Raw genomic sequence first — 25,336 nt, 5'->3', positions numbered from 1 at the left:
AAGATTAAATAAAGGAGAGGTGCAGTAGATGAGTTTGTAAGGAAGAGGGTTCTGCCATCTCTTCTACAGTCATACTTTTAAAATGGCATCAGAGGAATCTTTGCTTAAATTTTAGTTTGTTGTTTTAATGACTATTGTTAGCCTGGAAAATGCCTCTGGTGAGAAGTAAACTACATCTTCAATTTTTTTATCCTTTTGGGGGATAATGTAGGCCAGTAAGTACGCCTCTGGATGTCCTTAAAGCAAGGAACAGTGCCTCCTGGCCAAGCAAGCTGAGAGGAAAAGTGGTTTGACAAAGCAAGATTTCTAATTAAGAATCAGCAAATACAAATTCCAGTTTGCAATTGTTCCCAGAATAATAAAGAAATAGTGTGGCGCCATTTTAATCAGAATAAAGCCAAAATATCTTGTGTCCAATGTTTTTAACCGTAGCAATTAAAGGTACCACCATTCCATCTCTTTTGTTATTTTTCATCTCAATATATCTACTCTTTAACATATGCCTCGTGTCAAATGTTGGTTTGATGAGTCAGACCATTTTCCCTATGATCGGATCTAGTATAGGGAATGTGCTCACGACTATGTGAACGTTACTGCCCAATAAGGCTTTTGAATCTGGTGCTGGATACCACCATCTGGTTCTTCACCTGCAGGCTTTTACTAATACTTCTCATTGCTTGGTTACTTCAATGCTCCTGCTTATAGACTTAAGAATCACTGAAACAACCACACAGTTGCCAAAGAGTCCAGAAATATACAGTTGCCAAAGTCTAGGTAAGATTGCTGTCCTCTGCCGACTCACACTTGTATCCCTTTCAAGTCTAAAACCTATAGGGGCAAATTCACTAAAGGACAAAGCGCCTAACGCTAGCTTTAATTTGGACACTGGCGTAAATTCACTAGTGTTACTTCACACCCTTAAACCTGGTGAATTTGCGCAATAGATGTAACTACGCAAATTCACTGATGCGCGCATTATTCTGAACGCTACCTTTTACGCTAGACTTCCTTCGCCACCTCAGACCAGGCGAAGTGCAATACAATAGGTAGGGATTGTTTCAGAAAAAGCTGAAATTTTTTCAAAGTCCCAAAAAACGCTGGCGTTTTTGCTTTTTTTTATGGGTGATAGGCTGGAAAAGATCGAAAAAATTTTGGGGCTACCCTCCTTCCCCCCTACATTTCCTAACTCATGGGAACTTAACTATACCGTTGACGTAACTACACAAATTCACTGACGCGCGCACGTGTAGGGCAAAATAAAAATTTTATTTGATGTTTTTAAGGTTTCCCAGGCTTGTGTAGTCCTGCTACGTATACTTCCATTGTAAATTCAATATGGCGCCGTATGCAAATTAAGCATCGCTAGCATAACTTCGCTTTGCCTGGCGAATTAACGCTAGTGCAACTTCACAACCTTTCATTTCCCCTGAGCGCAACTTCGGATTTTAGTGAATTTGCGTATTGCTGGCGAAATTCGCATGGCAAAGTGCGGCGAAGCGGACGCTGGCGCAACTACAAATCTTAGGGGCACATTTACCTAGGGTCGAAAATCGAGGGTTAATTAACCCTCGATATTTGACTGTCGAAGTAAAATCCTTCGACTTCGAATATCGAAGTCGAAGGATTTTGCGTTATTCCTACGATCGATCGAACAATTAAATCCTTCAGATCGAACGATTCAAAGGATTTTAATCCATCGATCGAAGGATATTCCTTCGATCAGGAAATTGTTAGGAAGCCTATGGGGACCTTCCCCATAGGCTAACATTGGCCTCGATAGGTTTTAGGTGGTGAACTAGGGGGTTGAAGAATTTTTTAAAGAGACAGTACTTCGACTATCGAATGGTCGAATAGTCAAACGATTTTTAGTTTGAAGCGTTCGATTAGAAGTCGAAGGTCGTAGTTGAAGGTCAAAGTAGCCCATTCGAAGTAGCCATATTCGACCATTCGAAATTCGAACTTTTTTTCCTCTATTCCTTCACTCGAACTAAGTAAATGGGCCTCTTAGTGAATTTGCCCCATAATTTCTAGAAAAACAAGCCATTGAACAAAGGCTCAAGGAGGGACAAGCAAAATAGTTTTATATAGCGTATTATTTATATCATAAAACCAAAAATACACCTGTTTAGAGGACATCCCTGTGTTATAGGGAACCTCTCTTTTCGCAGTATATACTGTATTCACCTTCCACCTAGAAAAAAATTTGCAGAAGAGTAAAAATGTGGAAGCTGCAAGTTTGAACAAATACAAAGAATCTACCAACCTATTGGCCAGATTCAATTCAGTGAAAAAGTTCTCATGGTTTATCACGTGAAAAGCCATGGACGAGATTCAATTCTAGGAGAAAAAAACTTTTCTCCTGATTCAGTTCGTTTTTTTCATAGACTTCAGTAGAGTTTTCACATGTTGAACCTTGAGATAAGTTTTAATTTAATTGAATTGCATCCCAAATTGACTCTTGTCCATGGCTTTTCATTGAATTGAACCTGGCCCTATGTTTGAGATGGCCCTGATATGCAATACTTGACAGTGAATGCACTTTTAGGGAGTCTGGGACTTATGAGATTCAATAAATAAAGCAACCCCAGCTACACTACAGGGGTTATTTATTAAAGTCCAAATGCCAAAAACTCGATTTTTTTTTACTATAAAATATGAATTTTTAGTGGAAACAAAAGCTATTCTTTTTTAGGTTTATTATACCAAAAGGAATCTTAGAACTACCGAGGTTCTATATATTAGCGAATTTCCTGTGACATTTCCTGTGAAATTCACAAAATTGCAAAAACTTGTGAAACTCGAAAATCGATGGACGCACATCCAAAAAGTTGCTCGTGTCAATTTTGACATTGGTGTTAAAGTCAATGGGCGTCTGAATAGTGTTGACGCACTGCAATTTTGACACAAGCTACTTTTCGGACGCATGTCCAAAATATTTTGACGATGGAAATTATATCTCCGCCTAATTTTCGCAAGTTTCACAAATTTATTTGCCGCAATTTCAGAAATTTTCCGCAAATTCGTGCCAGACAAATTTATGCACCCATCACTACTATTAGGACTTTAGTTTAACTTGTTTCATATCATTGTTCAGGTGGTCAGCTAGTCAGCTGTTTGGAAACAACCTACATAATATGTTTATTTTATATAAACATATTAAAGTCATTAGATTTCTTCCATTTAAAAGAAACCGCGTGTCCTAATATCCCCCTTAATGGTTATAACTTATTTATTTTGAAGGACATTAAAAAGTTTACCAGTTTTTATCAGTCTCCACTAAATACGCTCTTGTAGTTACCAAGCAGAGATTTGCCAACATGAGAAAGCAAAGTATCAGATTTGCAGAACAAGAAGAAATGCATTAAACAACTGTGTAAATTGTAAAACATCTGTAAACAGAGAAACCAGTAGGATCCAGGGGGATTTATTGCCGCAACCATGCAATTTTAGAAAATAAGACTCAAAACAAGTATTTTCCACCTTACAATAAAATCTGCAGTGCCAGTCTTTTCTCTCCAGCCATATTTGCTTGAATGTTTAAAGTCTAAAAATGTACTCTCAATGTAATAGTAGCTGCTGTTGGGTTCTGGTGAGCTATGTGGAAACCCTGATAAGGCCAGATACAATAGCTAGTCATTTCCTCACAAAGTCCTCCATGTACAGCCTGACTAGACCACATGAAGTTTTACCTCATTACAGGGGTCATATACTACCCAAAAAATAGGCACAATCCCCCATGTTTTTGCCCATTGAAGACAGTGAGGTGTGTGTGGAGCAGAGCTGTATTCATGAGGGGATGGAAGGGGTGGTATATAGGTGTCCCTACTCCTGACCCCTAACTTGCACGTCATTCACTAGTGGGTGCAGGCTGTGTAAGGATAGGGCTGCCTTCTTCCCACTAACACTCTGTTGTTTTATTCGGCACAGAGTAGAGAGTACCAGAGTGAGACACCAGAAAGAAGTAATCTCTCAATGAGCATTCAGGGGGCACTTTTGTGATACTTCGCTAGAGATACTTGTACTACTGTCCCGGGTCTAAGTAAATGCTCCCTAATATTGTCAAATTGCATTTACTTGCTTTTTACCCCTACAGGAACATCCATATGGAATAACCACATTTTGAAAACTCACAATAACTGTTTGAGAGACTTCCCAATTGAGTGGTGACTAAACAACAAGGTCAAAAGGTCCTATTTTGGTCACCTTACATGCAACCAGCTTTGTACTATATACAATCGTGTCCTGTTCATGAGAAGCAAAAGGTTCACTGTGTTCCTTCTTTTTAGACAGTTGGCTTGACAGTTCCCTGCTGCTGTGGAATTTAACCACAATAGGACATGCCTGTAGGTCTATTTTATAATTTTTAATCAGAGTTTTCAGAAACCTTTGTCATATGAGCTTTTCCCCTGTACTAGCAAATATACAGGAAAATATGAGGGTACAGGGGCACTTTCAGACAAATGCAAACATTGTGGCTATTGCTCCATAACATGGAATTATGACAGTATATGAGACACATGATATTAATTTACATTAATTTTACAGCAGAATCCTTTGCTAGAATTCACAATGCTGTCATTGTATAAGCATCATCTGGGATATCATTTGAAGTACGGATAATTCATATTATAGCCCACTCACTAATACAAGCAGAAAACACCACTTCCATTTAAGTCTGAAGCAAACATTGTGCATAAGAATTACAACAATCCTTGATGGAAAATAACCTAGCCTTGGTATTGTCTTGTATTAAAATGAGTATAGATTGAATGGAGAGCATAATACTTCCCTTATCTAGAATATGCAGTTTGGGTCTACATTGTATAAAATAAACAAAACCAGACATAAGCGACTAAACTGATAAAAGATGGTCTCAGTTATGAAGACAGACTGGCTGGTTTGAGATTTTTTACACAAGAGGCAAATCAACGGCAAATCTGATCACTATGTATAAATATGTAATCAAATCTTTGATGCCTTATTCACCAATAAAAACTTCAAGGGAATAAATTGAGAAGAAAGGTGGTTCCACTTTCAGGTGACATTAAATATGTGAAGTTGTGGACTTCTCTCCCTGGTTTACTGGTTGGTACAATAGATGGCTTCAAAAAAATGACTGAGTATCTTTTCAGCAAAAAAGAAAATCTAAGATTACTGAAATTAATATTTAGTACAAAGCTGATCCAGAGACTGGTCTGATGCAACTCTTGGAGTCTTGAGGGAGACAGCTCCACATAAGGTTTTCCTTTTTATGGTCAACTTAATCTACTAAGCATCTAATACTTTCAGAATGCAAAGCATTTTGTGCTCATTTTTGGGTGGACAATCGACTCCTTGGTATAGAGCAGTGATCCCCAACCAAAGGCTTTTGAGAAACATGTTGCTTTCCACTCTCATTGATGTTGCACCCAGTGGCCTCATAGTAAGTGGCTATTTTGAAATTCCTGTCTTAAATTCAAGTTTTGGAGGAATAAAGACACAGGTTTACTCCAATAAATCCTTCTGTAGGTTAGCAGTCCTCCCAATCAAAGCCCTTATTTGGCATCCCCAAGGAATTTTTTCTTTGTTGTCTGTTGTTGTCCCAACATTAGAGTGTTGCTCACGGGTAAAAAAAATGTTGGAGACCCCTGGTTTAGAATGATTTTTTGTTATTTACTTGAAACAATAATAGTTCTTGATTTTGGAGTCAACTGAATATTATTCTTGCCTCGGTTAACTACAAGCTTTTAAGTGATGACTTTTATAACTTTCCTAAGATTATTACTGCTGTGCTAATGGGAAAATGTAATAGAAATCTCACTGGTGTAATACAAGTTAATGTAACAGTCAGACATTCTCATGGGAAATTTCATGGATTTTATAGACGCTGAATTTCTAAAGTCATACTTTTATCTAATAACACTGGAAGTGAAAGCTTACAATTGGAGAACTTGAACTTGAGATCTGTTTATATTGCACAGATGTATTATTTATGTTGCCAAAACTGTGGCTAAAACACTGGGATGGATATTGGCAGAAGAGACTAGATTTGGAAAAATATTTAGAAAGCGAAGTATATGGGGGAAAAAAATACACAAACTTAATCTGAACCATCTGGGCTCGTCAACCAAATCTCTGGAGGTTAATGTTTTAAGAGCAAGGACCTCCAGTTAATATCGGACTTGGATGTTTAGAAATATCTGAAGCAAACAAGAAACCAGTAAACACGTGAAAATTTTATTCAAGATTTTTTTCTGTTTAACCTTTTGGATTTTGGAAAGTCATTTTATGTTCTTGTTCATCTACCAAGAAGAATATTCTCAGAGGAATTTAGCTGCAATCTGCCTGCAACTGCTCAACAATAACAATTTGTCAAATACCTTTATGCATCACCAAAGCACGGAAACACACAGAGGTCTCTGAGCCCCTACGCACAACTGATTTATTAAATGGGACCAAAAATGGCTAATTACAGCAATATCCACTGACTTTTATTATTTTTTGTGTTAAATTTTTAATAAGATGAAAAAGTGAAAGAAAATCTTAAATATGTTATCTGCCTTAATCTTATTTGCTATTAATCTATTCTAATACAGGTATGGGACTTGTTATCAGGATTTTCTGGATAAGAGATCTTTCTGTAATTTGGATCTTCATACCTTAAGTCTACTAAAAAAATCATATAAATATTAAATAAACCCAACAGGCTGGTTTTGCCTCCAATAAGGATTTATTATATTTTAGTTGGGACCAAGTACAAGTTACTGTTTTATTATTACACAGAAAAAGGAAATCATTTTTAAAAATATTTGGATTATGTGGATTAAATAAAGTCTATGGGAGATGGCCTTTCTGTAATTTGGAGTTTTGTGGATAATGGATGATATACCTGTACTTGATTATTCGTTTTTAGTAGCCTAAAAAAACATTATGCTTTTGCAAGTAAAATATTATATCAGTGTTGATAACAGGGTAAAATGACATCAGTTATATATCACAGCTATGACATCATATAGATTATGAAACAGTCATTTAAATATTCTAAGGCCCTTACAAAGGTGTAAGAGAATATGTAAGGGGTTTTAGTGAAGTGTTCTCTAGTACTCCCCAATGATTGCGACTGTTCCACAAGGGCAGTTGCAGGCTGAGTTATACAAGGAACTATTAGGGGTTATTTTCTAAACTCAGAATGCAAAAATCACAAAACTTTTTAGAATTTTTTTATAAAATCAGACTTTTTAATAATCACAAATTTTTCTGAATTTATTAAACCCTGAGGATGGAAAAATCTGAATCTGAAAATCCGGCAGCTCAGACCTGTCGAGGTTGCATATAAGTCAATAGGAAAAGTCCCAATGATTTTTTAATTTGCGCTGGGTTTCGGGTAATAAACCAAAGTTTTTGGAGTTTTTGGCTGAAAATTCAGATAAAATCTTTAGAAATTCGTGAAAACTGGGTGAAAAAAATCATAAAAAATCTTGAAAATCAGTTTTTTTTCCTGCAAAGAAAATTTTTGGGAAAATGTAAAAATAAATTAACATAAAAAACCGGAGCAGATTTGATCGGAGTTTGTAGCAGAAAATATTGAGATAAATTTGGATAATCCCCTTAGTATCACTCAAGTATTATAAGGGATAATGTACCCTCTACTGTAAATGATAAGGATATTAGAAGTCACTGAGGGGTTGTTCTGTGACCATATAAAGGCACAAGGCTGCAGGCTGAGTTATACAGGGAACTCTGAGTATCACTCATGTATTATAAGGGATAATGTACCCCCTACTGTAAATGATAAGGATATTAGAAGTCACTGAGGGGTTCTGTGACCATATAAAGGCGCAAGGCTGCAGGCTGAGTTATACAGGGAACTCTGAGTATCACTCATGTATTATAAGGGATAATTTACCCCCTACTGTAAATGATAAGGATATTAGAAGTCACTGAGGGGTTGTTCTGTGACCATATAAAGGCACAAGGCTGCAGGCTGAGTTATACAAGGAACTTTGAGTATCACTCATGTATTATAATGGATAATGAACCCAACTGTAAATACTAAGGATATTAGAAGTCACTGATACATTTTGTGAATATATAAAGACACAAGGCAGAAATTCATGGTAAACAGGTTCCAAGAGCTTTATTAAAATTTTAATTTTACCTTATTTTTAATTTTCAGCAGAGAGCGCATTGTGAATTATAATACATTAGCGGTAGCTTTAAGAATATTAAACAGAATATGTATGAGCCATAAGTGTTTGTGTTGATATTAAATAACCAGCTGGCCAGAAACATTAGGCTTTCATACTTGTCATTGGATTATGGAAAACATATTGTATTAAGAGTAAAACCACTCAGAACACAACATTCAAATTAAATCTCAGGGAGCAATTCAGAAAGAAATGTTTATATCAGTGGCCAATACTTGTAAATACCATTAGAAAGAATCCCAGTGGTTGCCTGCTGATAATCTGTTCCAAAATGATAATCTGTAATCAAATCAACATTAAGGGGCAGATTCACTAAGGGTCGAATTTCGAAGTTAAAAATACTTCGAAATTCGACCCTCGAATTGAAATCCTTCGACTTCGAATATCGAAGTCGAAGGATTTAGCGCTAAACGTTCGATCGAACGATCGAAGGATTTTTCGTTCGATCGAACGATTAAATCCTTCGAATCGAACGATTCGAAGGATTTTAATCAAACGATCGAATGAATATCCTTCGATCAAAAAAAGTTTAGCAAGCCTATGGGGACCTTCCCCATAGGCTAACATTGACTTCGGTAGGTTTTATCTGCCGAAGTAGGGGGTCAAAGTTTTTTTTAAAGGGAAAGTACTTCGACTATCGAATGGTCGAATAGTCGAACGATTTTTACTTCGAATCATTCGATTTCGTTCGAATTCGAACGAATTTAACCAATTCGATGGTCGAAGTACCCAAAAAATACTTCGAAATTCGAATTTTTTTCATTCGAATCCTTCACTCGAAGTTAGTGAATCTGCCCCTTACAGTGATCCCAAGAAACTAGTTGGGAATCAATGATTTAGAATGAACTTGTCTCTAACAATCACCTACTTTCTGCTCCTGATTTACCAAATCCAAAATCTTCAACTTGTCTCTCTGTATGACTTCCATTTGGTTATAATCTCCAAACCCTAGCCACTGACCGGACTTCAGCACTTAATTTCATTTTGTAGACTTTCTACTTTATTCAACTCACATTTTGTATTCTTCTAGTTTCTACCACATCTTCTCCATACTTATAAAATCTAAAAGTCCCCTTTTACCTCTTGATTTTGTTATTTCTATGTATAGTTGTATATGACCTATGGTTGTTGTGATGCATGGAATTTAAATATCTCCTAAAAGTAACAGGTCTTGCTAATGAAATATTTTAATGAATTAGTTGTCATAAGCAATAATATTACATTACTCCCACAATATATGACCAATTGCACACATAACATTAAAATCTGATTTGACTGAATGCAGTTTACTTGATTTTCAGAATTTTCTCAATCCATATTTATAAATGACATTTTCAAAAAAATTTGAACAACTGAATTTCAAATTTGTGATTTTCTCATTATTTGTAAAAAAAACGAATGATACAAAGCTTCTCCAGGTAAAAAGTTGTAGAGGTCCTATAGAAGTCAATAGGAGCTGTGCTGATCTTTTTGGACTGATCTAAATCAATTTGGACTTTTAGAGGTTTTCTGTTTTTTTTCACTAGGAATTGTCCGAAAAATTCACATTTTTAGAGGTTCTCAAAGTATTTACATTTTTTAGCACAGAGTTCAGTGTAATTTTCAGTTCATACTTTTTTATTCAGATTTTTTAATAAATTCATAATAAATTCATAGTTTGTGAGTTGTAGTTTCAAAAACCTCTAAAACCACTAAAATCTGAACTTTGATAAATAGGCCCCTTGAAGTCAATGGGCCTGATTCAATTAAGTGAGAAAAAGTTATCTCATGGTTTATCACATGAAAAGTCATGGACGAGATTCAATTAGAGGAGAAGAAAACTTTTCTCTAAATCAAGTTCCAGTTTTTTTCCCATAGACTTCATAGAGTTTTCATGTGATGAACTGTAAGTTTTTCTGAATTGAATTGCATCTCAAAAATGTGATAAACTTTTTTCTGACTGAATTGAATCTGGCCCTGTTAATGAAACCATGTGGTGACTTATTTCAGGGCTGCACCCAATCCATACATGTTTGATTTGGCAAAATACTAAATCTTGGATAATAAAATCAATTTATATGCAGGAAAACAATGCTGAGTACTTATGCTTTTCAGAATATTTATATAAAAATAAATTGAAGATGACCACAAATAAAAGTAAAGAGACACTGAACATATTTTGTGTACTTACCTACATTTCCTATGTCATTAGCGTCAGTCCTATTCCCCAGGATGATTATTACCTGCTCCCTGATAAGGAAAAAAAATGCTGTTTAGTAACAGTGAAGTCTCCAGTCTGGCTGCTCAAATGTATTCCAAAATGAAATGCAAAAAAAAATTAAATGACGTTAGCTTGTAACCTTTAAATTTGTTAAGTGCTAAAATTTATCGAAAAAAAATTACAAACGGCTAGTTATGAAATTTTACAGATGGTTTTAAATTGAATTCTAAGGCTTTTTTTAATAATGTTAAAAAAATAAAATAAAAAATGTTTAAAATTGTAATTTAGGGGCCTTGTGAATTCAAAAATGAAATGTCTTTATTTGTATCCCACCTGCTTTTATTATTGCTATTAATAAACTTAAGGAATATTAAAATCTTATTTGATTTATTTACCTTTGCAAATGATGATCGTTTTAAGGGTTACACATCCTCTGCCACTGATGAAAGCGACCTCAATTAGTCAGAGAGTCTTTAAAACCTTTGTGCTAACTGCGCCCACCACGGTACGGCGTTCTCATTAAGGAACCAAAATTCTTATAAATTCCAAAGTGGCACTAGTGAAAAAATGCTCAACAAAATCAAACTAGTCACATTTTATTGCCAGCGAATTCAGTCTAGTTTAAAACAATTTTAAGAACATTATTTGGTTTGCAGTGTTAATTGCGATACCATTTGGATACTTTATCCAGCATTTAGGAAACGTAGAGTAGATTTAAGTTTATACCAATTTTTAAAAAGAAACTGCACAATGTTTAATGTAAACCTTTTATGAATATCAGTGTTAAGAATATTTTTTCCTGTTTACTACTATTTATAACTTTTTTTTTTAAAATAATGCATAAAATTACCGTTTCACACACAATGCGTTTAATTTCAAAAGTTTATTTAGTATTAAGCAACAGTAAATTTTGCTCAACACTACAGTACATTTCATGACTTGTTACAAAAAGATACCACGTTAGTTGCATTTGTAGTTTTCTCCTTATGCAGTTTTACAAGAGAAATGTAGCAAATGAAATAAAAATATTACGCTTATGTTAAATGAATGGATTAACAGATTTAGGAAGTCTAAACTTGTTTAACACTAGTTAATCAAATTTAAGTTCATCCTTTTGACCACCTATTTTCAAATACAGACTAAAAATAACAATGTCATATTACAACTTGTTTGTTTGTTTTTTTTTTTCATTTGGTCTTTCAAAAAAAAAAAAAAAAAAAAAGAGTTGGTTCAGTCCATCCACTTAAAGAATTAGCACATTTTAATATAAAGGGAGTGTTCATAGAAAAAAATTACTTTGAACAGTATACAGGGCTGGAGGAGACTTGATAATTCACAACGTCAGACTGTACAATCAGTATCTTGCATATGGCTGCTCTCTGTAGGTTCCTTTGCATGCTCTTGCAGGTGGTGCTTTGTGCCTCGAGTTAGCCCAATCTTCTTGCCCTAATAAAAAAAATAGTAATGGCTGTAATCTAACTGTACAGTATGTCCACAAAGGAGGTACTAGTTTATTTAAGTTAAAGCTTGCCTCTTTCAAACCAAAACCAGAAACCATTCAGGTTTCTTACCAAGAATAATTCAGCAATACATCAGTTATTCAAAATTAAATTAAATCCTCTCTGTATTAACAAAAAAATAAACTATTCTAAACGTAATTCTTCGTATGGACTGAAAGCAGGGGGTCGCCAACCTTTTTTTTACTCATGAGCCACATTCAAATAAAAGTGGGGACTTCCAACCTGGAGGACACTCTATTTGACAGTAAAACCATCTTTATGCCTAAAAAAATTGCCTTTAAGTCTGGAATCTAAAAATGAGAACTTGTTTTGAGGCCACTGGGATCAACCTTAAAAAAAAATGGTGAGCAACATGTTGCTTGTGAGCCACTGTTTGGTGATCACCACCTTAAAGATATAAGATATATTTGTACTACTGGAGAATTTTAGGTAGTGTGTAGTGATGGAGGAATTTATTCGCCAGGCGCGAATTCGCAGCAAATTTGTGCGAAAAATTTCACGAAACGCCTGCGAAAATTCGCCGGTGTAAAAAAAAATTCGGAAAAAAACGGACGGCGGCATCGAAAACGGATGCAAATTTTTCGGCGCAAATTCGCCCATCACTAGTAGTGTGTTAGTCACACTAAGCTCAATCAACATGAAAATCCGTGACACCAAGGTGAAACAGAGCTGCACTAATGCACATATTATCCTCCAAATGGAGGATAATTGAGAAGTAAAGAGTGCTCAATTTGTATGATTCTTTATAAAATATTAACAACACTTTTTCTATCCTACTGTTCAACCTTAATTTGAGTAATTAAAAAAAAGTTTAAAATTAAAGAACTACAAATGCTTGTCTTAGACCTTTCAGCTCGAGCAGTCATAAATTGGCCCTCAGGTCTTGTGAGTGCTTAAACTCTGCAAAACCTTGAATTTATTTTTAAGCTTAATTTTTAAAATAGCTTGAAAATAGGAATAATAATTTTCATTGACTTATACAGAAGCTTAGTTCTCTAACTGCATTCAAAAATATATATTTTCTTATTTTAAGTTTAGCAAATTTGAAAAAAAATTAAATTTTGCTTCCAAAAATTAAAATCACAGAAAATATACAAATTTGAATTTGAATAATTTAGCCTCTAATGGGGGAATGTAATAAAAGTCAGTTACGGAAAAAATATTTGTAATGCGAAAAGTTATGCCTTTGTGTGAACAAATTTTCCTTTGAGCAAATTTAATATAGTCTTCGCGAACCCGGGAACTATTTAGCGACCACTTCCGACTTGCGAATTTTATAGTTAGCGCCAGTTGTTATGTTTGCTCCATAAGATTCCGACACCTTCAACCTTAAAAGTGGGCAATGCACAATTAAAATTCACAATGTAATAACAGTTTAAGGAAGAGAATTAGCGACAGTTTTTTTGACACTCAACAAATTTTTGACATGTGGCTAATTTTTGACGCACAGCTAATTTTTTCACCTATTAGGGTCTATGGGCATCAGTTTTGAGACAAAACGTTTTGCTCATCCCTACAGGCAAACTGACCAATGGTATGTCTATTTCACCATCTTTGTTAGGTTAAGTTCTCCTATGAAATCACAGTTCACAGCTGATAAAATTTAAAAAAATTTTGCTGGTGGATTGGGGGTGCCCAGTGAATATGGTTTTAACACATCAATGTTGTAGAAGAACAATAAGGGAGTCTAAACAGCTTGTTGTGTAGACTTGATATCACTAATATGGTGAGGGGAATCTTTTAAAATGTGCTTTTTTGGCCTTTACTAAAATATGAATTAATAAACATGTGAAACAATAGAAGGTAGTTAAATAAAAGGGCAGTATAATCATAATATTAGATACACGTATGAATGTCTCTTTACATTTCTTAAAAAATAAGATTCACATGACCATCTTAGCATTCAGGTGTATGAACATTCCAGTACATCTCTGTAAAGTGCTGCCTAATATGTTGACACAACATAAAATAATAATAATAAATAAATCAAAACCTATAATATTATCACTCGTTTTTTCCTAAAGTATAGAAGAGCTGGGATACTCACCATAGGAATCTTCCCCAAGCCCATGTCCATAATCATAGTAATCTGCTGTACTGTAAAACAGAAACAAAAAACACAACCATAAAATACAATCTTTCTCATGAAAAGGTTTTATTTTCATAGAAGAGGTTTTAGTGTTTTGGGAATGATTTTACAGTCACAGAATCTAAGAATAAAATCTGATTTAAAACGAAAATTGATCAGTGGAAAAAAAATGACTATAAACATGTAAAAGGATTTGGTGAGGTAGCTTGCCTTTGAGTTAACTTTTACTAGGTTACAGAATGTTCTATTTTTATTAGCTGGTCTTAACTTCTACACCCAAACAACTATTTTGTTATTGTTCCTTTTAATTAGTTATTACTCTCATATTTATCTCCAGCCTCCCAATCAAACCCCGGCTGCTTGGTACAGTAAATTGGATCCTAGTAACCATATAGCTGTTGAAATTCCAAATTGGAAAGCTGCTGCACAAAAAGCTTAGTATTTCGTAAAACAAAAAAATCTAATAGCACCCTGAGAAAGATATTTATACATTTCTGTGAAATAAAACAGGATTGACATAGACCAAACATTGCATTATAATGGCATAGAAGTATGTGATGGGCTAGAATTGGAGGGCAGCAACTGGATGGAGAAGAGAGAAGAGACGTATGTAGATGGCTGTGTTATATTGAGTGGTATCAAGGCTATGTAGTACAGTGATGGGATAAAAGAGCAGTTCTGGATTTTATAAACATTAAACAGGATATAGGGATGGAGCAATAACTACCTCAAATGATTTTTTTGGGGTTATCCTGAGGGTTAGTTTAATGAAATGCCTGAAAATATGTTGGACTCTTCTGGGATAAGTATTTTATAAGAATTCATTATATTTTCAGCTATCTGAAGCAGAGAACCCTAGAAATTCAGTACCGGTATGGGATTCGTTATCCAGAAAGCTCTGAATTACAGAAAGGCCGTCTCCCATAGACACCATTTTATCCAAATAATCCAAATTTTTAAAAATTATTTCCTTTTTCTCTGTAATAATAAAACAGTAGCTTGTACTTGATCCCAACTAAGATATAATTAATCCTTATTGGAAGCAAAACCAGCCTATTGGGTTTATTTAAAGGAGAAGGAAAGGTTAAAACTAAGTAAACCTTATCAGAAAGGTCAATCTAAATATACCAGTAAACCCCCAAAGTAATGTTGCTCTGAGTCCCCTGTCAAAATAAATACTGCATTTCTTTCCTTCTATTGTGTACTCATGGGCTTCTGTATAAGACTTCCTGTTTTCATCTTAAACCTCCTTGCCCTGGGCAAGAGCATGCTCAGTTTGCTCCTCTCCCCCCACCCCTCCCTTCTCTACTGTAATCTGAGCCCAGAGCAGGGAGAGACTCAGGCAGGAAGTGATGTCACACCATGTTAATACTGCAGCGCCTATTCTAAACAAACAGAGAGTTTCTAGAGCTTTTTACTCAGGTATGGTAAAACATTCTACAGAATAAATATTGCATTCTAGCTTTCACTATTGCAGCTAATCTATTGGCAATAAAATGCCTCCGTAGCTTTCCTTCTCCTTTAATGTCTACATGATTTTCTAGTAGACTTAAGGTATGAAGATCCAAATTACAGAAAGATCCGTTATTCATAAAACCCCAGGTCCCAAGCATTCTGGATCACGGGTCTCATACCTGTATAGAAATCATATGATATCTGAGCTATCCTAAGAAATTATTTGGGCCATCCATAGCTCAATCTGTTAGTCTTTTCTAACTTTCAATGCCTGAAAATTGTTTATTTCAAGAGATTAATGACATTATTGGGTCGGAGAGCTGGTCAGTAGCTACTAGGCTCTATAAGACCTAAACATATATTTTTGAACATAACTGATTTTCATATAAGAGGTCCATATCAGAACATGCCCCTTTGCTTTGCTTTTTGTTATTTTCTCTAACTAAGAAAAGAAAAACGAGCCAGAAATGCAAGAGCTATAGGATTCTCTGTTTATCAACATGGATCACAATACACATATTACAGCATCACACATAACCCTTCAATTGTCTATAGAAAAGGAACCGTCACAACATGGATTTCTGCAAAGATGTAACACCCCTGGGTATTAATAGTGTAATTCAGTACTAGAGTGCAGAGACATTTGTTGAAAGATGGTAGCGCCTCCAGCATTATACAGTAAATCACAAAGGACAGTTACTGCCATGAACTGAAGCGAGAGATAAATATACCAGGGAGAAGTCATTCTGACTGAGAAGATTCAGAACAGCATTCCAACAACATTTAATATTCTATCTTAATTAACCTGATTAGCACAACTTTATCCATAGCACACTCTTGGTTTCCTCAAGACAAACCCAAGTCAGTTTAATACCATGAAAATATCAAGAGGAATGTGTTGAGTTTCTACTTAACCAGCAGGAGACCAAAAAGCCTATATTCATATTCTCTTTCAGATGTTAAATATATACTGAGGGGCTGATTCACTAAGGGTCGAATATCGAGGGTTAATTAACCCTCGATATTCGACTAGGAATTAAAATCCTTCGACTTCAAATATCGAAGTCGAAGGATTTAGCGCAAATACTGCGATCGTACGATCGAAGGATTATTCCTTCGATCGAACGATTAAATCCTTCGAATCGAACGATTCGAAGGATTTTAATCCAACGATCGAAGGAATATCCTTCGATCAAAAAAACTTAGGAAAGCCTATGGGGACATTCCCCATAGGCTAACATTGACTTCGGTAGCTTTTAGCTGCCGAAGTAGGGGGTCGAATTTTTTTTAAAGAGACAGTACTTCGACTATCGAATGGTCGAATAGTCGAACGATTTTTACTTCAAATCCTTCGATTCGAAGTCGTAGTCGAAGGTCGAAGTAGCCCATTCGATGGTCGAAGTAGCCCAAAAAATACTTCGAAATTCGAAGTTTTTTTACTTCGAATCCTTCACTCGAATTTAGTGAATCGGCCCCTGAGTATCTGACACATGTTCCTGGCAGTCAGGAAAGTTATTGACCATCTGGATTCTCCAGTTTAATATTTTGTATATCTGCCCCTTGGTGTATGTGTAGGACCACCTCATGGACGGCAGAGTAATAGAAATTCTATTGATTCCCGTGTGCCCATTTCTTTTACACATATGACAATATATTTCTCTCAAGAGTTACTTTAGGTTGGCCTCATGTTATTTTAAGGTTTGATGGTGACAAGTGAAATTGACACTTGGTAGAAATGTGCCGAATTCTATCAAGCTTGAAGATTACTGCACCTGAGCCCCAATTTCATTCCTATTAAGCCTGTCAGAATCCCAAAACACATGCTTAAAGGTGTGCAAATGCAACAAAAACTCATTTGATTTCATATTAGAGATGCCAAAAGCTCCTCTGAGATGAGTGTCATTTCCAGATCTCACCCTGTCAGACGACCAGAGAGCTACGAGAGACACAAGTGAGCAGCTGAAAACTATCTCATATTAAATATTTGCCACCATTAACAGATTCATTAACGGGCTTCCTGTTTCCAACAAGATACAGGTGATAATTATCAACTATATTTAGTGTAAGAGGTACACTTGATGAAGGATATCTGAGATGTAATTAAGATTATTCTGGGCAGGGCCATACAGTAAAATGTGGGGGAGGAATTTTTGGAGCTTTAACTAGATCCCAACTGGTTAATTATTTGAAAGAGTGAAGGAAGTAATGTTTTCATCAATATTACATTAGTAATCCAGGTTTTTAGTGTGAAAGGGATACTGTCATGGGAAAAAAAATTTTTTCAAAGTGAATCAGTAAATAGTGCTGCTCCAGGATAATTCTGCACTGAAATACATTTCTCAAAAGAGCAAACAGATTTTTTTATATTCAATTTTGAAATCTGACATGGGGCTAGACATATTGTCAATTTCCCAGCTGCCCCAAGTCATGTGACTTGTGCTCTGATAAACTTCAATCACTCTTTACTGCTGTACTGCAAGTTGGAGTGATCCCATCCCCCCAGCAGCCAAACAAAAGAACAATGGGAAGGTAACCAGATAACCGCTCCCTAACACAAGATAACAGCTGCCTGGTAGATCTAAGAACAGCACTCAATAGTAAAAACCCATGTCCCACTGAGACACGTTCAGTTACATTGAGAAGGAAAAACAGCAGCCTGCCAAAAAGCATTTCTTTCCTAAAGTGCAGGCACAAGTCACATGACTGGGGGCAGCTGGGAAATTGACAAAATGTCTAGCCCCATGTCAGATTTCAAAATTGAATATAAAAAAATCTGTTTGCTCTTTTGAGAAATGGATTTCAGTGCAGAATTCTGCTGGAGCAGCACTATTAACTGATTCATTTTGAAAAAAAATGTTTTTCCCCATGACAGTATCCCTTAAAGTTCTCTACTTGGTATAATGAGGTTGAGAAATAGATAACAGTACCATTAAGGAGACTGGACTTGTAAAGGTTTAAGGTCACCAGCCGAGAGATACTGTAAAAGCTAGCGACCTGGATTCCCTCCAGTGGAAGTTTCTCAGGAAGTCTGAGCCCCTTTCCAGCAGACTGTCCTTTCACTTTAGGCAAAGTATCACCAGGAGAGCTACCTCAGTCCAGTTGCTCACCGACTTCTTGGATTCTGCTCCCAGTGGCTTCAAAGCAGGTGCTTATTTTTTTAATCCCTGGCTTGGAGGCAAGTTGCATAAAAACCAGGTGTACTGCCAAACAGATCCTCCTATATGCTCCCAGTCCAAATAGGGGCTGCCAAATAGTCAATCACAACCCCAGGAACCTTTTTCATGCTTGTTGCATTTGAATGTGGCTCACAATTGGGGACCCCCTCCCCCATTAGTGATATTCTTGCTAAAATATGCTGATTCCTGCCTTTACACCACTGTGGTGAACTTAGACATGAGCTGGAACTGTCACTAACTAAAACCTCATTCAGTCCCTGTTTCACAATTTTAATAAGGGGCACAAATCTTTACTGGGGCTTTCTGCTCCCAGGCTCCCCAGCAGCATCAACTTCTGGTAACAGGTGGAGCCCAAAGAGGAAGAGTTGCGTTCTCCCTCCTATTAAATACACTAAAGGCAGGACCTATTTTTAATACCCATGGTTCAATAAAGGACGCTTCCCCTCCCAAAGAGCATAGGTAACTGAAAAGGTACTTCCGGAGCCTATGAGTCCCCTACACTTTATAGGGGTACAGCTATGTGGCTGGGGTGGTATGTTTTGGTGAATAGTTAACTAGTATACATCACAACAGAACTGATTGTTATATAACAAAGCAGACAGATGATAGATTCACAGCTCAGGAGTATGTTTAATATTTTGACTATACTACTTAATGACCACAACTCATTCCCTTTGAATGGAAGCAGATGCTGGAGAACCCACTTGGTTATGCCACCAAGACTATCAAATAAACCGACGGAGATATGCCCTCATATCCCTTTGTATCAGTACAAGGCCCTGCATCAAATTCTTCTTGTAATACAAATGAACTGGCATGCATAACATGTCACAAGCTTCTCTAGAGCGTTCCTCTGTCATATAAAGCTGAGCCATCAGTATTGCTACAAACTGCAGTGTCACCAGTGACAGATGGAGATAGATGTATGCAATGAAGACAGAGGCTTGGAAAGTGCATTCTGCTTCACTGAAAAAACCAAGCAGGCTTTGTGTAGTGCATTTGGTACAGAGCTTCCTAGATTAACCCAATCTGCCTAGGTTTCCCAGTGCCGATATGAATAATCTTACCAAGGCAAGAGAACCTACACTAACTCTGTAAGAGATGTGCCTACAAATAAATGAATACATGTGTGTGGCATAATGGCATTAGAGTGAGTTTCACTAGGTGCAATCAGTAGGCACAACATGCTAAGTAGCCCTGGAAGTAATATCATCTCAAGATGTTCATTCCAGGGCTTATGCCTGTACTTTGCACCTTTGGCTGTAACTATGTGCAAAACATAGCACACCATTGTGTGTTTTGCACTTACACTTGTGTTCATAAATGAGCCCTGTAGTTTTGAAAGTCTAAATGTTTTCAGTGACCAATTTCAATAGCCTGGTAAGACCATTGGTGATCCAGGGGTGTTCTCAGTGGAAGCAGCACCCAAAGCTCCTATGACTCACCCTAATGCCCACTTTGGCTTATGAGCCAAATAAGGTTAGGTGGAAGTGATTTGCAAGTGCAAGCAGAGCTCTTGTATTGTGCTGTATCGAAAATACAACCTTTCAGTGGGAGCACATGTAACTCAGCCCTAGACTAGATATTGGTTAGTGCTTCAGGAGTGCCACTTGAGGCTAGGTCCTCGCCCAGACATAACCAGTCTCATAGTAGATGTGCCCCATTCTCACTTAGAAGGTCTGTGTATAAGTATGTAAAAAAAGACAAAATAGGACAACAACACTGAAATGTCACAATGTCAAATGATCTGGCTGTAGTTGTGTGAGGACTCAGCTCGCATGAGCGCGCACGCCAAGACGGACGCCGGCGCAAATGCGCATGCGTCTTCGCGTGTCGAAACGGACGCGGGCGCAAAAACGCCCACTAACGTGAACGTGCGCGGCGTGATGACGCAGGACGCAGGCGTCATTACGTTTGGCGCCAAAATACCCCTTTAAAAGGGCGCTCAAGGAAAGGCTCTGTGCTTGTTGATAATTTAACCTGCTCCTGAACGTTTGGAAACTTTGACTCTTGATTCTGGTTTTGACTCGGCTTTGGATATCGACTTCGACTGAACTCCACCTGCATTTGACCCCAGCCTGTTTATCCGTTACGACTGAACTCTGCCTGCATTCGACCTCGGCCTGCTTCCCGATTACGACTGAACTCCGCCTGCACCGACCCGGCCCGCCCCTCGACTATTCATCTGCCTACTCCACCTGATTACTGTCGTCTGCTATATCTTGTGTCACTCCTGCTGGACCTCGTCTCCTCACATCTGGACTCTGGACAGGTGAGGCCTGACAAGTTGGAGACACCTCTTAAGAAATCAACCCCTTGCCTCCATAGATACAAAATGCAATATTCATTATACCTTGGGACTGCATATATAATGTTGTGCGTATATAATGTTGTGTCTTGTTCTATGCAAAGGTCATGCTTCGGTTTACATGAACTTTCTATAAAAAACCCAGATCTTTATTCAGAAGAATCCAGCTAATTCCACAGCACTGCTTAGATCCAATACACGCCTTATAAGTTCTGAATCATTAGTCCACTAAAACATATGCTCCAAAACAAAGTTAAGACGAGTAAACAAAATTCCTGATCATTAACAAGATGAAAAATCAACTGTGGGCTCATTTGGTGCCTTGCAACCTTGCACAACGCCATACATTTTCTTGACAGGACTCTTTCCCTGACACGTTAAGGCGGCAGCATCTGTCAGTGCAATGAATGGCCGATCATAAGTACCTCTGCAGTTGTTCACTGCCATTAAGCAGATGGCAGTGCCAAAGCCAAATGATGTAGTTCAGCTCCCCGGTGAGTATCTCTTCCATACAGTGTAGGTATTTCCAAGCCGGCTTTTATAAATATTGGGCATTCTAGAGCACGGGAAACGTGAGCTGACAAACAAAGCTCTGCTCTTCTGCATGTTTACCTATCTGGAGATGTACATCAGACAGATGTCACGCAGCTATATGGTAAGCTTCTGCTTGTACAATCCTACAGATTTAAACCCAGAGAAAATTAAATGTTCTGCAACATTACAATATATGTGGGGAACTGGCAGAAGCAATTCTGCTTCCCATTAACGTTGTATACATGAAAAACCAAGTAGAAATGAGTCTATAACTTATTAAGATGCAGCACACTTCAAAGTACCTTACTGTGCGTGTTATATTAGATTTTCTTTCATTTACTAAAACTGAACCCATAGCAACCAACCAGAAATTCTCTAAACTGCACGATAATATGAAAAGTGAGACCTTATTGGTTGTTATGGTTAGTGTTGGGCGAATCTGACCCCTTTTGGTTTTTTGAAAATTCGTGAAACTGCAAAAATTCACCGAAATGCATTGAAGTCTATGACGTGCAACTATTTCTTTCACCCATTAGAGTCAATGGGCGTCATTTGCACAACTAAACTTGGTGAACATTTTCACTCATCACTAGTTATGGGTAATACATAAATACATAAATAAATATGTTAAGACATGGGCATCACAATGTTCAGCAAAAGTAATGACTTCTTATTGTAAATACCCGATTGCATTAACAGACGTTATCAACAATACGTGCAATTTATCTGTGAAGGTTTTCTTTGATCCAGGTCATAAGATACAGTAACAGAACTGAAGAAGACTCTCAGATCAGTAGTGAATTTTTCAAGCCCAGTTGCTTTAGTCTAAGATAATACTAGATCGGGGATTCCCAACCAGGGCTGCTTGGTTCCTCACCAACCTCTTGGATGTTGCGCCCAGTGGCCTCAAAGCAGGTGCTTATCTTTGAATTACAGGCTTGAAGGCAAGTTCTGTTTGCATAAAAAAAATGGGTGTACTGCTAAACAGAGCCTCCTGTAGGCTGCCAGTCCAAATAGGGGGCTAACAGATCACAGCCCTTATTTGGTACCACCCATGAATATCTTTCATGCTTGTGTTGCTTCCCAACTCTTTTTACATTTGAATGAGTTTAAAAAAAAGGTTGGGGACCCCTATACTAGATACTTTATGTTCCCCATCTTTATCTAACATACAGTATAAACACAACACAAGAAGCTAATTTGAGAACATTACCTTTGGTACATGGTGCATTTGGACCACCACAGTGCACTAGTAGTGAAGCTGCGACAGGAGATTTATGGGCATGTGTCAAAAGTCTAAGGGTCCTACTGGAACAGAGAAGTAGTTGGGATGGACTTCTCACTATTTACATACAGGGATTTGGCATATAAATCCAACAGAAAGCAGCAGGACATACTTATTAAGAGATGTAATGTTGCACAATAATTAGTCAGTCTACATAACTCTAGATGAGCTTCATCATCACAATTGTAACGACTCTACCAACAATACAGCAGAAACACATACTGGCACCCACATCCATTGCTTTGTGCCCACCATAGGGGAGGAGAAGATACTTTGGGAACTTCAACCTACAGCATTTGATTGTATGCAGTACAGGACAAATGTAAATACAAAATAGAAGTAATGGGTCTCCTTACATGGGAGCCCCTTGGTGTCCTTGCACTTGAATCCAGGTCATAAGTAAATGACCCATATTTGTTGCTCTGTAAGGAGGGGTTCTCTTGAATCTTGCCTCTAGGGGCTCCCTAGTCTAGCTAGGGACCACGTGTAGGCAGTCCTATATCCAAAAATAGATCCACCTTTTCTATTCTAGAAGTTCAAAAAGTTGCACCTTAGAAAGCAAGAAGCAGAGCCAAGTGCAAAGTGCTAAATGTACATTGACCAAAGCACAATCACATGATTTCTCGCAACAAAACTCTATGAATCTGAAGGGTGATGTTTCCTTTGAAAGGGCTTTGGATATGTGTCATTGGGTTAATGGAAACTTATGCTGGGGGTTTTGTTCATGCTAATGATCAAATCCTACACACAATAAGACAAATGCAAGAATAAAAGCAATAAGAACAAGACACGACCTGCAGCACATTTACACATACACCCACAAGGCAACACTTAGCATCTATTTTCTGGCTCAAATGTGCTTGGTGCTTCATTTACACCATGGAAGACAATGTTCCCCAAGTCTCACAGTCTCGCAGGGAAGAACGGGTCGTTTCGCAGATGTAGGGTTTGAAACAGAGGGATCATAAAATGAAAATAGGCTTTCCTTTGAGAATAAATCTCGCTCGGTTCTGTTGCAAGAGACAGCGACGCTGAGCCGTGATTATGGATTTTCAATTCTCCGCCAATAAAATAAGCAATCTGCAGTCACCAGATAAAAGCGTCGTGCTTAGGAATAAAGCCGCTCGCTGCAGATGTTGCTCGCATGGGCAGCTGTTGCTACAACAGGGAGGTCAAAGTCACGGCCCTACAAATGTAAACGTCATCGGATTCCATCTCCAACCAAGAGCGACGCATGGCCTTTCAAACAGCTGCGAGGCAGAGGGGTTAACATGTCCATCAGCTGGAATTGGCAGCCGTCATACCAACTCCCAGTGATAGGATGTTGGCAGGGGTGCAGCCTGTCTCCACTGGGCATTAAACTATTGTCGGTACGGCACTTCTAGTGTGGGTTCAGAACGTTACAGCAAACTGTTTAACACATCTGAAATGTTTTTAAATGATATAAAGTATGAAACGATAGTGCTCCTTATATGTGTCATATCAGTGGATAAAGCAAAATGGCAATATCTTTATGAATGGCTACATTTGGCACAAGGCACTACAAATTCTAAGAAATACACACACTATGGGAAATTGGGGATTTTAACTCCTGGTGCTCATGTGCCTCTCTCTCTCTCTCTTTCTGCAGGATCCTAAAGGACTAATGGAGTTAAAGGCCCCCCAGGCTGAGCTATAATTCTTACACACTCTTAGGACACAGGCACAGCGTTAAGATAATACCCCAAAATTTCAGGTGGCGGGACAGGAGGGTCATTTACTTTGCAAATGCGGAGAACGCACACCCCTTAGTGTTCTTCTGATACTGTATGTGAGATCTGGTTGTTTTCTGCATTTAATGCTAGATTGAAAATTCAGAGTTAAATGCAAAATACAGTGTCATACTGCATGATATGGAGGGCAGGAGGGGGAACATCTACATAATGCAGCCCCCCTTCCCCCTTATGAATACATCACTGCCAAACTCATGCAGAACTGTTGTCATGGGGCAAATGCAGGCAATTCGTCTACATGAAGGATAGAGTTAAAAAACATGGAGCATTGAACCTATTTTTTTTTTTTACTTTGCACCTTGCCTTGCCTCTGGGATAGTGATGTGCAAGCCAGCCCAAGACCGACAGTACTCCCATGTCCGACAGGTTTGGGACGGCAAAACACATCTTTAGTGAGTTGTAGGCAGGTGAAGGGACAAACTCTGCCCACTGCTTGCCTCTGTTCACATCAGACATGAGTGCAGGGTTGACATAATTTTACTTTTATAAGTCCAAGCAGGGGCATCAGAAGGAGAGGTGGTGAAATAAGAGGGAGGGGTCAGTGACATCAGGAGGCGGACAAGGGGGTGGAACTATGATGCGTTAATTGGTGATTGACCATTCAACATGTCATTCAAGGAGAGTCATATCTGGATTTCCTAATTGGGAAAACCAGGAAGGCAGTCTTGACCCAGATAGCCTTATGGAGACCGGGATGTCCAGGTCAGAACCAGACAGGTGAAAACCCTTAGGGTTGAAATCCTAGTTGGTTGGGTTGGGTGCTGGGACATAAATAATGACAACTCTCTAGGTCAGGTTGAGTCTAGTTTTG

General features: G+C 37.7%; 1 protein-coding gene across 2 annotated transcripts in view; it reads right to left on the bottom strand.

Annotated features, from left to right (window-relative positions):
• Positions 1-25,336, bottom strand: part of khdrbs3.L (KH domain containing, RNA binding, signal transduction associated 3 L homeolog) — a 106,513-nt gene that overhangs the window by 7,765 nt on the left and 73,412 nt on the right. The window contains exons 8-10 of one of the 2 annotated variants that reach the window (XR_005962013.1): positions 13,954-14,003; positions 11,683-11,832; positions 10,357-10,415 (exon numbers count right to left, since the gene is read on the bottom strand). Coding sequence is in view for 1 of the 2 variants with exons in the window: in XM_018268282.2 (XP_018123771.1) it covers positions 11,741-11,832; positions 13,954-14,003 (142 nt within the window). In the remaining variant the exon portion in view is untranslated. Of the gene's footprint in view, positions 1-10,356; positions 10,416-11,254; positions 11,833-13,953; positions 14,004-25,336 lie in introns of those variants that run through there. The other variant, XM_018268282.2, reaches the window with a different exon arrangement.

Source organism: Xenopus laevis, chromosome 6L (genome assembly GCF_017654675.1).
Source record: "Xenopus laevis strain J_2021 chromosome 6L, Xenopus_laevis_v10.1, whole genome shotgun sequence".
In the NCBI taxonomy this organism is placed as follows: Eukaryota; Metazoa; Chordata; class Amphibia; order Anura; family Pipidae; genus Xenopus; species Xenopus laevis.
The sequence above is the reverse complement of the archived record's forward strand: the minus strand, read 5'-3'. Positions and strand labels throughout refer to the sequence as shown.